This window comes from Colossoma macropomum, unplaced genomic scaffold (genome assembly GCF_904425465.1).
Source record: "Colossoma macropomum unplaced genomic scaffold, Colossoma_macropomum, whole genome shotgun sequence".
NCBI classification, from domain to species: domain Eukaryota; kingdom Metazoa; phylum Chordata; class Actinopteri; order Characiformes; family Serrasalmidae; genus Colossoma; species Colossoma macropomum.
In genome coordinates this window covers 39,192,728-39,204,877 of record NW_023494790.1, presented here as the reverse complement: position 1 = coordinate 39,204,877, position 12,150 = coordinate 39,192,728, and the positions used below count along the sequence as shown (strand labels likewise).

The 12,150-nt window shown below is 42.0% G+C and overlaps 2 protein-coding genes across 3 annotated transcripts in view; one reads left to right on the top strand and one right to left on the bottom strand.

Annotated features, from left to right (window-relative positions):
- mapk8b (mitogen-activated protein kinase 8b) overlaps positions 1–4,029 on the top strand; it is a 36,645-nt gene extending 32,616 nt beyond the window's left edge. The window contains exon 12 of one of the 2 annotated variants that reach the window (XM_036573351.1): positions 1,302–4,029. In XM_036573351.1, coding sequence (XP_036429244.1) covers positions 1,302–1,453 — 152 coding nt within the window. In that variant the 3' untranslated portion in view covers positions 1,454–4,029. Of the gene's footprint in view, positions 1–1,296 lie in introns of both variants that reach the window. The other variant, XM_036573352.1, reaches the window with a different exon arrangement.
- A 5,145-nt stretch (positions 4,030–9,174) lies between these two features.
- Positions 9,175–12,150, bottom strand: part of si:dkey-191m6.4 (rho GTPase-activating protein 22) — a 32,278-nt gene continuing 29,302 nt past the window's right edge. The window contains 5 exon segments of the mRNA XM_036573350.1: positions 9,175–9,957; positions 10,335–10,418; positions 10,420–11,251; positions 11,719–11,840; positions 11,924–11,997. Coding sequence (XP_036429243.1) covers positions 9,735–9,957; positions 10,335–10,418; positions 10,420–11,251; positions 11,719–11,840; positions 11,924–11,997 — 1,335 coding nt within the window. The 3' untranslated portion in view covers positions 9,175–9,734.

Below are 12,150 nucleotides of genomic sequence, written 5' to 3'. Positions count from 1 at the left end.
AGGATGAGGATCTCCATTGCTTTGAGTTATAGCTTGTGTGGAATCACTTAACGTTTCAGCTTCTGAATGAAGTGATGAAGCTCTTCACGCTGCACGACTTTTACCCCCGATTCTCAGTCTTCATTTTTTCAACCCAACTCTGAGTGTAATCTAGTGAAAACTGGTCAACGACTCAATCTGAACAGATTCCTGCAACAGCCAATGAAAACTGAGCGTGCAAAAGAAAAAAAAACAGCAAATAAACAAAGGAAACTGCCCTGAAAAGTCTCTCGTGTGGAGCGAATCTTTTTAATGAGCTGAGTTTAAGGCACGATCGAGTTTATGTACATTTAAAACTCTGAAAATACCAACTGATCATATTTTTTAATTCATGATCCACTTAAACATGTTTACCTGCTGCTTCTTTACTGTATCAGTGCAGACGGCAGAGAAAACAGCAGCAGCAGCTCCATCTCTGTTTATTTGGGTCTCCTATGAACGGGAGAACGCAAGAGTTTCTGCATGAGCATGAGTTCAATGAGTTCAATGAGTTCCGTTCTGTTCAGCAACAGCTTAAAAGTTCTGTAGAGTGGATCCCCAAGATTTGTCGCCCAAAAAAATCTCCAAAAACCAGTGTGACAGTGTGAGATGCCCAGTCTTTTTATAATCTGTTAAGACTTTAGAAGTCGCAGTGAACCCAAGGCTTTACGGAGATCAGAGCTGTGAGTGAAAGAGCTCCTGAATGAGGGGGAGAAACTCTGCGCAGTGTCACTGTTTGCCTGTTTGGTGAGAAGTAAAGGATCTTCTTATGATATTCTGCCTGTCTTTTTGTTGCAGAGTGAACAATTTGGTGAAATAAAAAAAAAATCCGGTGTGTGTAGTTTTGATGTGGAAAAACCGTGTTTGAATATTTTGCATTTCCTTTTTTTTCACGTCACTTTCAGTGTGTTTCGGCCTTTAGAGTTCATTTTAGACTCTTCTTGTATAGATTTAATGAAATAAAATGTACATCATCATTTAGAATTCAGGGAAATTTGTTACATTTTGATGCTGGCAAACAAATCTCACTCTGTTCCAGCTAAAAAGAATACTTTTTTTTTCTTCACAACAGGCGAAAAGCTTTTATCTGTTTATCCTAAAGACTTGCTGCCTCCACTATACAACGGAGCAGCGCTGGAGGTCACGGTAAAAGTGTTTTTACAGATGAGCAGTGGCGAGGCTGCGCTAGCGCCCCTCCTGACAGCGCCGTTCAGAACAGAGCTCTGTTTCCACAGCAGCTCCCAGTCTGATGTTCTGATGTGCTCTTGTTTCTCATAGCACAGGTGCAGCAGTGACTGGCGACCCCCAGCACCCCTCAACGTCCTCCTCATCCGCCAACGATGCGTCGTCCATGTCCACCGACCCCACCCTGGCCTCGGACACGGACAACAGTCTGGAAACCTCTGCCGCCGGGCCGCTGGGCTGCTGCAGATGACCATCACTCTGTCCCCGTCCCTGTCACCATCCCAGCTACCACCCGTCTCCACTGGCGTAGAGTTTAGGCCGGCACGGAACGGCGTCGTCGCCGTCGCCCCACCTCCGTTTCGGACTGACAGTTTCTTTTAGGTCAGTGGAAAAAAGACAGAATAGAAGGTAAGAGTTTTTGAGGGCACCTTTGAAGCTTTTACACCAAACCAGCGTTCACGTAATTTAACTTAGAGTCGAGACTGAAGCTGCCGTCGTCTTCGCCACGCGGATGTGGAACGGTCACGGTTTGAGGTCATTTGTAAAGATTGTATGGTAAATATATTTTTAAAGATGTTGTTTTTATTTTTGATTTTGCGGTCGGTCATATTCATCTTGGAACGATCCCACAGCGTTGGGAGCTCTTCCGTTCTGTTGCTGTTTCCTAGTTGATGGTGTACAGATTGTGTGGACTGAAGTTCCAGCCTAATCAGATGTCTAATAATAAGCAAATTGCTTCGTCTCTCGCGCTACTTGGTGTTTGTGGGAGATCAGGTCATAAAGCATTTACACGTTTCTTTTATCTTTAGTGGAAATCTTCAAATGCTTGTAGAATCCTTAAGCTACTGATTTTTTTTCCCTCTCTTTGACTCTTGTGAAAGATACAATACTTCATACTGTACTCAGAATAATACAGCGACATTAGAGAAACAATTTGATCGACTACAATTTTTAAAGCTAAAATCTAAAGAGGAGTAACTTCAAGGTTGTAGTTCTGCTTTTATTTAGTTCTGTGTGCAGCCCAGCACTGCTGTTGGATGGTTTGCTATGGATGCGGGAAAGTGTGTGAATTTAGAAAGAGCAAAATGCCGTACAGAGGACAATAAACATGAACTGGAGCGATGATTTGGCAGTAGGGCTGTCATGGTCAATTATATTAGTAATTGTTTAATCTAATGATTGCTATAATCTTGATGCCAAACAACAAAAAAGGTGCTGTATGATAAAGGATAAATAAGGAGTCCTTTAAATAAACATCATTAAAATAAATGTGGCAAATAGCGCATCTATATGGGTTTGACTGTTAGGCTCGTTTTTTTAAAGGCTTCATTAACAAACAGCAAGTAAACAAATGTTACTCACTGTCGCCCTCTAAGGGTGTCATTAACAAACATCAAATAAGCAAACGTTACTCACCGTCGCCCTCTAAAGGCGATATTAACAAACATCAAATAAGCAAACGTCACTTGCCTCCGCCCTCTAAATTTGTCATTAACGAACATTAAATAAACAAACATCACTAGTCGCTGCCCTCTAAATTTATCATCAACATCAAACAAACAAACATCACTTGCTGCCACCCTCTAAAGGCATCATTAACAAACATCAAATAAACAAACATCAAGTAAACACACATCACTTGTCGCCAGCCTCTGAGGGCAATTTTAACAAACATCAAATAAACATCAAATAAACACACATCACTTGCTGCCACCCTCTAAAGGCAATTTTAACAAATGTCGCTCACCGCCGCCCTCTAAAGGCGCCATAGCACCAGTCAGAATTGGCGTGTCTCAGTAAATGCAGTTTTTGCTTTCTTTTATTTATATGAATTGGCTTCAAACCAACAGATGAAAATGCGCCAACGGTCCTGTTTTCTTTGTTGGCACTTAAATGATTGTGAAAGCTAACAACTGTGATCAGCATTCATAGTTGAGACATGCCTATAAGCGACTTGAGAATTCAGAACATGCATTATGATCCTTCTAATTCCCACCTAATCACTGTAAATCTGATTATTTTTAAAGTCAGTTGACCATGACGGCCCTATTTGGCAGAATATGGTTACATGGATGGACACGTATGGTATTCTACAAGCTGACCCTGAAAGGACTGCCCTGAATATTTTTCTATTGAAACTCTGTGTTTACCATGACTTCATACAGTTTAGCACAACACACACTGTACTTCCAGTAACCAGCTTTCAATAATTGTAATATAGAGTAACTCCAGTATAATGCAGTCTGTCTGTGGACTTGTATGCATGCTCTTTGACTGTCCACCCCTATGCTTGATACTTTGAATGCAACTACACTATCACAACCAAATGAAACAGGTCAGTGTTAAAACCATATGCAATAGTGGTATCTTTTCTTTTAAAGGGATATTTTTTATGTTGCTTATTAAAGGATAAAGTGCCTGGGTCGAATATTCATTCGCAAATAACTCATGAGAGGAGAAAATGAGGTGAAGCCAGTTCATTTCTCGAGGCTGTATCACCAATCGAATTCGAAGGCTGTTGGGATGCTAGCATACTTCAACATGACGTCTATGGTTCTTTGATTTTTACGCTTTTTCGGGCAGTTTTTAGCAAGGTCTTTCATCAAAGTAATTCAGAGGTTTGAGAGCAGTGGTCGTACAGGGTGTTCAGCTTTACTTAAAGTCAAATTCCATTTGTTTCTGGATAAATTCAGTGATTGTGATGTAAACAGAGAGATTCAGAGTGGTTTGGTGTGAAATGGTTCAGATGTCTTTACAGTGGTGGTGATAGGAACCAGGGGTCACCATGACTACAACACAGATATAGACATTTTGTTTACTATCCAGAACCACCAGTGAACCTACACGAGTCTTCTGAGTTTATATGGAATGTTGATGATGGAAAATAGTGGAAAATCTGAAATAATCAGTTTTCTTTGGGGACTATTTTGCCTCACAGCGCCCTGCATGTATCCCTCCACCATGAATGAGTTTAAGTTCTCTAAACTATCATAAAACAGTGTCTCAGTCATCAGGCAGTGAATTCATAACCATTTCATGTAGGAACTTTCTGAGAGGGAGCTTTTAGAGGTGGACGTCTGGTTCCTATCACCACCACTGTGAACAGTTCTGACGTTTGTCTAGAACAGAGCGTTTCACACCAAACCACTCACATCTTAACTGTTTAATTATGCAGAAAATTTGAACAACATGGAATTTGTGCTAATGTTAATGTCAGAAAGCGAAATTTCGTTCTGGAAGGTAAAGCAACAGGTTATTGAGAGTTTGTGCATGTGGTGGCTGGTGGAGAACGTTGGAGCTTCGAAAAGGAACCGAATGCGGAACGGCTGGCCAACACGGTTGTATTCGTCAATAACGAAGTTATTAGTTTCTAAAGGTTTTTTGCGATTAGATTTTTGTTCGTCTCCTCAATTCTGTTCTAAGTGCTCTTATGTTTTCTTAGCCCTCGACAGCGTCTGACTTCAGATCTTTTGTTCCTGTATGATCTCACGATTGCAGTTCTCACATTATGATTACGTTATAATCCTAATTAAAGTAGACTTTGATGAACTACCTCACTCTAAATTTCTACAAGCTCTTGGACATTTAGCTGCCCATGTGTTAGTTGTTGAGAATGTGTTAATACAGATTCCATTATTTATTTATTTGAAAGTAAACTATTGTCAATAGTAGGAAACGTCTAGTTTTGTACAGTATGTATATTTCACTTAGAAATAAAAGGACTGTAATGTAAATGTAATTTTTTTTTGTTTTGTTTTTTTGTTTTTTTTTTATAATTCATGTGCAATACCCTCTGCTGTCTGTGCTTGGTCGTAGGTGTATGTTTCTCTAGCTGCAGTATGTTAGCTCTATGTTCCCACGTTGTTTGGTACTGTCTGTTCAGTTCCATTTACTTCAATTCACAAATTTCCTTTTTTTTTGTAATGCATTTAAATGAGTTAACTTACCAAAAAAAACGGATGAACTGGGACTCGGCAGAGGTGTGTGAACGCCTAAAAAAACAACTCGTATAAGCTGGTTTGTAGTGTTTGCTAGCAATACGGGCCCTGCAAACGGTTAAGAATTCCCGGCTCGGTGTGCACATTACTGCACACAGCCAACGAGACGTGCACTACTAGAATAAATGCACTGGGATCTCAAGATGCCAATGTTGAAAAAAAGACATGTACTGCAAATAAATACTTCTGTTTGAATCGTGTCTTGTGTTTCTTCTGTTTGCGTGTCTCTGGATTCTCTGAAATTCCTCTGAAGACCTTGTTTATAACACTGCTGGACTGAGAATAGTCCACCAACCAAAAATATCCAGCCAACAGCGTCCTGTGGGCAGCGTCCTGATCCACCACCCAAATAGTACCTGCTCTGTGGGGGTCCTGACCACTGAAGAACAGGGTGACAAAGTTTGCAGAGAAACAGATGGACTACAGTCTGTAACTGTAGAACTACAGAGTGAAACTATATGGTCAGTGGAGCTGATAAAGTGGACAGTGAGTGTAGAAACGAGGTGGCTGGTCAGTGTACGTATTATACGTTTACTTTTGTTAGTATTTGTAATACAATTAAGATGAGTGTGTTGAATGGCTAAATGTAAGTGGTGTAGTGCGTCACAAAGTTACAACAACAAGGTTATGTTTTCAAAAAGAAAAGAACAGGACAGAATGAAATGTCCAGTTTTACGTTTATTGATGGGTTCTTTTCAGCTACGTAGCACCACACTGATCAAGGAATCCTTCAGATCAATTGTTATAATACCCTCATATTCTCAATATAGGTGTAGTAAGTTCTGTAGTATAGCACAGATGTTAAAACTACTCTTGAAAATATAATTGGAAATATCTAAAAACTGTGGAAAGTGGCGACAGGCTCCAGCTGAAGGCCTCGTATTTTGGTCAGGAGGTTAAACATTAGCAGCATCATATTAGCACCCAAGTGTTTAGATGCAATCAGCCTTTACCCACTTTTCAAAGTGGTCAGTTCCACTTTATACGGGTTCATAAACATGGACTGAGTATCGAGTTCACTGAAAGAGGGATTTACTCTGTTAAAAGATCACTTCAGTGTCCAGCGTTTAGGAATCTACCACAGAAACATGAAACATTCATAAGGCGTCCCTAAAGTACATTTTTGCACAGTATAAAATAAATGAAAAAGGCCTGTCCAACAACACAGTGACATCATTTCACGGACACACATTCTTGTAGCATTATATTACCTTCTGAAGCATCTCATATATTCTGAGAATAATAACATCCCATGACTTTTCATAACATGAATCATATCAATCTCATAGAATATGACCAAACATCAAATGACAATCATCGGTTCCGAAACTGAGAGCTATTCTAGTCGAGCAAGCCACGTTATGCTTTTCAACGTAAGACCTCCACAAAGGCACTGTCTTCACTACTCCTACTGCGATGTCCTGAAACCAGAACCTTTGGTTCTGAATGGTCTGTAAAGGCTGCGCTAGTTGGCAGTTTAAACTCTCGGTCAGACTAAACTAAGAGCGCGCAAAATTAGGGCTTGACTGATTTGAACATGTGACTGATACAGATTTTAAGAGGCTGAAAATTCCAATGAAGTTTTTAATGTTTTTAATGTTATACTCCAGCAGTTTTAGTAAAACAGCGCTTTACATATTGAAATCGTCAATTGTCATAGTTCTTAAACTCAAACAGCAGAAACTCTGTCTTAAATGTAGAGACTAGAGCTCTGTGTGCGGTTTCGGTTTCTTGTTTGATCGGTTTTCTTTATAGAAAACGTTTTGTGTTGTTCTCATGCTAAAGAGTAATTTGGAAAAAGGTGCTGATTATCAGCACATCATTGGCAGTATTTTTGCCAGTACTGATAAAACTGTTGTAAATTTCGTCCGGCATTATTGGCCAATCGATATGTAAATCAGACTGTACACAATACATCAGTGGCCAGTTATTTTCTGATAAATGTGAAGTTTCATTATTGTCATTCTGATACCAGAACAGCCAGTAACTGATGTTGTTTTTATAAAATTATGTAGATGTTTACAGTAATTGTTTTGTCAGATTTACACTGATCAGGCATAACATTCTGACCACCTCCTTGTTTCTACGCTCATTGTCCATTTTATCAGCTCCACTTACTATATAGGTGCACTTTGTAGTTCTACAGTTACAGACTGTAGTCCATCTGTTTCTCTGATACTTTGTTAGCCCCCTTTTACCCTGTTCTTCAGTGGTCAGGACCCCCATGGACCCTCACAGAGCAGGTACTGTTTGGGTGGTGGGTCATTCTCAGCACTACAGTAGCACTGATGTGGTGGTGGTGTGTTAGTGTGTGTTGTGCTGGTCTGAGTGGATCAGACACAGCAGTGCTGCTGGAGTTTTTAAACACCTCAGTGTCACTGCTGGACTGAGAATAGTCCACCAACCAAAAATATCCAGCCAACAGCGTCCTGTGGGCAGCGTCCTGTGACCACTGATGAAGGACTAGAGGATGACCAACACAAACTGTGCAGCAGCAGATGAGCTATCGTCTCTGACTTTACATCTACAAGGTGGACTGACAAGGTAGGAGTGTCTAAGGAGTGGACAGTGAGTGGACACAGTGCTTAAAAACTCCAGCAGCACTGCTGTGTCTGATCCACTCGCACCAGCACAACACACTAACACACCACCACCACGTCAGTGTTACTGCAGTGCTGAGAATGATCCACCACCCAAATAGTACCTGCTCTGTGAGGGTCCATGGGGGTCCTGACCACTGAAGAACAGGGTAAAAGGGGGCTAACAAAGTATCAGAGAAACAGATGGACTACAGTCTGTAACTGTAGAACTACAAAGTGCACCTATGTAGTAAGTGGAGCTGATAAAATGGACAATAAGTGTAGAAACAAGGAGGTGGTCAGAATGTTATGCCTGATCGGTGTATTTAATTAATTAATTTAGTATTTAATGGAGATTCACCGGGTTGAATGATAAATTATTCCTCTTTGGGTTTTAACCTGTCTTAAGGCCTTTACACACCAAACACGATTCCTTCCAACTTCCACAGGTGATGAACTCACTCCTCTCAAACTGGGTTCTGGGTGTCCAAATCACAGACAAAATAAGGAAAGATGATATAAAATGTTGTGGTGAGATGTTTGCTTCAGTGCTCCTTGTCATAGATTCTACAAGTCCCTGGAGCTGTTCTTGAGGGATGGAACACCGGTTTTCCTAAAGATATTCCCGCAGATGGTGTCTTGTCGATGGTGGTGGAGAATGCGGGCTAATCTCCCGTAGGTGTTCAACTGGGTTGAGATCTTCAGTCTCAGTCACCTGAGGAGCAGCTGTTCTTACACATCAGACTAACTGAACAGACTCTTTCCACCAGTTTCCAGCCCTGTTGACTGATGCCACAGATCTAAAAGCAGAGGTCACTTTAGTCACAGCTCCTATTGAAACACTGGAGGCTCAGCTCAGCAGTCTTTCTGAAGCTTCTGCCATCCGTGCCTCAATAATAGACCCTCTTTCAGAGTCACTGAGATCTTTTCCTCTTGGCATCTTGGTCCAGAATTAAGGTTATCTGGTCCTGGACCTGTCTGGAAGAACTCAGGTTTCTCCACTTATTTTTTCAAGGTTTGAAAAAGTGCGAAACTCTCCTTTCGCCTTTCCAAAATGGAAAGTTGTAAAGACAACAGTTCTATGTAGGACAATGAACATTCAAAGTACCATTTTCATGCTTAAATGGTTCTTTGCATGGTGAAATGGTTTTCCAGATAGATGGAGAATGTGTTGTGTATGGTTCTTTGTAGAACCTTTTTGAAAATGGTTCTGTGTAGCATTTCTATTGTTGCAAGCTTGACATCTTAACAGCAGGACCCTTTTTGGTGCTATATAGAACCATTTCACATTCAACACATTCTCTATCAACCTGAATAACTATTTCATCATGCAAAGAACAGTTTAAGCAAGCAAATAGTTCTTTGAGAATTCTTCGTACTATGTAGAACCATTGTCTTTACTAAAGAACCCTTGAAGAACTTTCTTTTTTTGCACTCAATGTCACTATTTTTTGAGGAACAAAGGATTTGCTTTTATTACTTGAAGACAATCTTCCTACGTTATTTTCGGAAAATAGTGGAACGTCTGGTTTGTGTACTTTTGGTGCAATTTTTACGTTTTCATGTTTATTCGTGTCTCGTTCGGTGTGTAATGGCCTTTATCTACAAACTTCATAGATTGTAGGGTAAACCTTTTAGCAGTACCGGTATCAGTGCGAACAGTGTTATCAGCCCAGAAATTCTGTATCAGTGCATCCCTAGTAAAAAGTGGATGCTCTTACATGCACAGTGATACGTAAACTGAAGGTCCGGATGAATGAGGCCTTTCGTACGGTCGTCTTTTAGGTCCCCGTCAAGACAATCAAGTAACGTAAGATCACCATTGAACACATGGAATTATCCCCCCACACTGTCCGAAGGGACCTGAGGTGACACAGAGCCACTGCTGCCCACAGTTGACCACAGAGGCATTTGTGGCTATTTTCCTGCACATCTTTAAGACGGAGAAGCTCGTTTAAATATCACTTGTCCGAGCTCCGAGAGCCAGGTCCCCCAGGGTGGAGAAAAAGTCCTCCATTTCTTTTTCCAGGAGCCGATTGCGGTTCTCCGCGTCCTCGCGGGCCCTTTCCGAGTTCCGCAGTTTGATCTCCAGCATTCTTTTCTTCTTTCTCTCTTGCTCCATCTCATGTTCTAACCTCTCCATCTGGGCACAGAGCGCCGCACTCGACTCTTCCAGCCTGAAGACGGAAAACAAAAGATGCAGTCAGGGCAAATAAACGTCTAATTCCATTACAGTACATCGTTAAATGTTAATGAACAGGAAGGGTAGGGCCTTTTGTGAAGAGAGGAAAAGTAGTTTCTGTGTGGTACATTCTTAAAAAGTATGGTTCTTCAAGGGTTCTTTAGTGAAGGAAGTGGTTCTATATAGAACCATGAACACACAAAGAACTATTACTATTACTAGCCTGAATTATGCCTGGACGATACCTGTAATTATCACAGTGTAACAATACACAATGCACAAACAAACACAAAAAGGTCCATGTGCTTCACAATTAATTAGCCATCTGATCATTTTATTTTACCCAACCTTAGCCTAAATGATAACTCTTACTTTTTGATTCTGGATTCATACGCCTGTTTCTGGATCCTCAGTTCCTCTCGCAGTGCAGACACCACACTGACCAGTGACGAGGGGACTTTCATCAGCGTCTTCGTTCATAACTGTGATGACTGGCACCACGTTGCTGTTGCTGCAGCAGGCACTGCTGACGTACTCCTCCACTGTGATACTAGCATCCTCTTCCTCCATAGATTTCACCTCGTCTGCAGTCTGCACCGTGTCTGTCAGGTTTTCCTCCGGCTCCGTCCAGCGATCCTTTCCAGAGTCTGCCTCTAAGTGGTCACTCCCTGAGTCTGGGATAGAGATATCGCAGGACGAGGTGGACCACGGAGTGCTGTCTATACTGGGTGCGCTTCCCAGGCTCGAAGACGATGTGACGTTGTCGTAGGTGGACAGTCTCTGGGATGACCCTGAGTCTCTGACCCGTTCCCCTGTCGAGGTGCGGCGGTGACCTCTCAGAGATGATAGCCCGTTCATGAGCCAGTTCCCACTGGAAACGTTGGTGACGTCTACTGACGACCCACCGATTTTGGCAGGCTGCGGTCGTGGTGAGGAACTTTTGAAGGTGTACTTCCATGAAGGCAGCGTCTTGGCTTGTTTGCTGGGGCTGACCGCCGTCTCGCCCTTTCCCTGAGGGCTCGATTTAGAGGAAGGGCCTGCTGGGCTGCCATCCAGGGACGAGGCACTGCTACTGGTGGGGTTGTCGCTGGCGTTGGAGTTTTTCCCTGCGGTTGTGAGGCTTTGGAGGTCCTCCTCAGAGATCCATCCCACCAGGTTGGACTGCTGGGGTTGCAGGTCTTGAGATTTCACCTCTGTGCAGGCTTCAGGAGCCTCGGGGTCTCGCTCAGGATACAGCCGATCATGCTTGCTAATGAGCACGGTCATGAGATGCTGGACAAGAGAGGTTCCTGTGAAAGGTAAGGGAGAAAGTTATAGTGTTGAGGACCAGTCCTGGATCTGGAGTACCCCCTGACTTGCACATTTTAGTGTTTTCCCTGCTCATCAACTCGGGAAGGGCTTGTTAGGAGCTTCACTGCCACATAGTAAGATCAAAAATTAAATACTGGGATCTGTGGGCTAAACTCAGAAGATATAGTAAGAAAACACAATTGACCACTTGCAAAATAATAAAAATAATCATTATTACTGTTGTAGTTTTGGCATATTTTGAACATAAAAAATGGTCAGTTGGGATAATGGCAAGACGTTCAGTAAAAATGAAATAAAAACACAGCTGGCCCACAGCGATTTTTTTAATATGGCCCTTTCAGTGGTTGAGTTTGACACCCCTAGTCTACATAATTCCTCCAGCCCCTGTTTAAGTATTCAGGCCACAGTTTCACCTGTAAAGAGTGCTGAATTTCCCAAAACGTACCTTCCATGATGGCTACTGGATCCTCCAGTTTAGGACGGAGAATGTTTGGTCCGAACACAGTGGCCAGGTTCTGTACGCTCATTTTATTCTCAGCAGAATGTGACTGAACTTCATCCAGGAACCTGAAACCACAGGTGTTTATTAGCGTGAGAAGCTAAGAGGAAGCTGGGTCTCTTTCTGAAGATCTTCTGAAAGCTGCACTTACTTGCATATATATTTGAGGAGGTTGTAGTTCGCAGGAGGGAGAGTCTTTACCTGCTGCCCCAACTCCTGTAGTCCCTGTAAAAACAGGCGACAGACTGTTCGTTAAGGCTGACACATATTTCATGCTCACATTGGCCCAATTTTATTAAAGTTGCATAAAAAATGGTTGTAGATGTGAAGTACAAATGACATACAAACTATCCTGCAACTGATTCCTGTCGGACAACA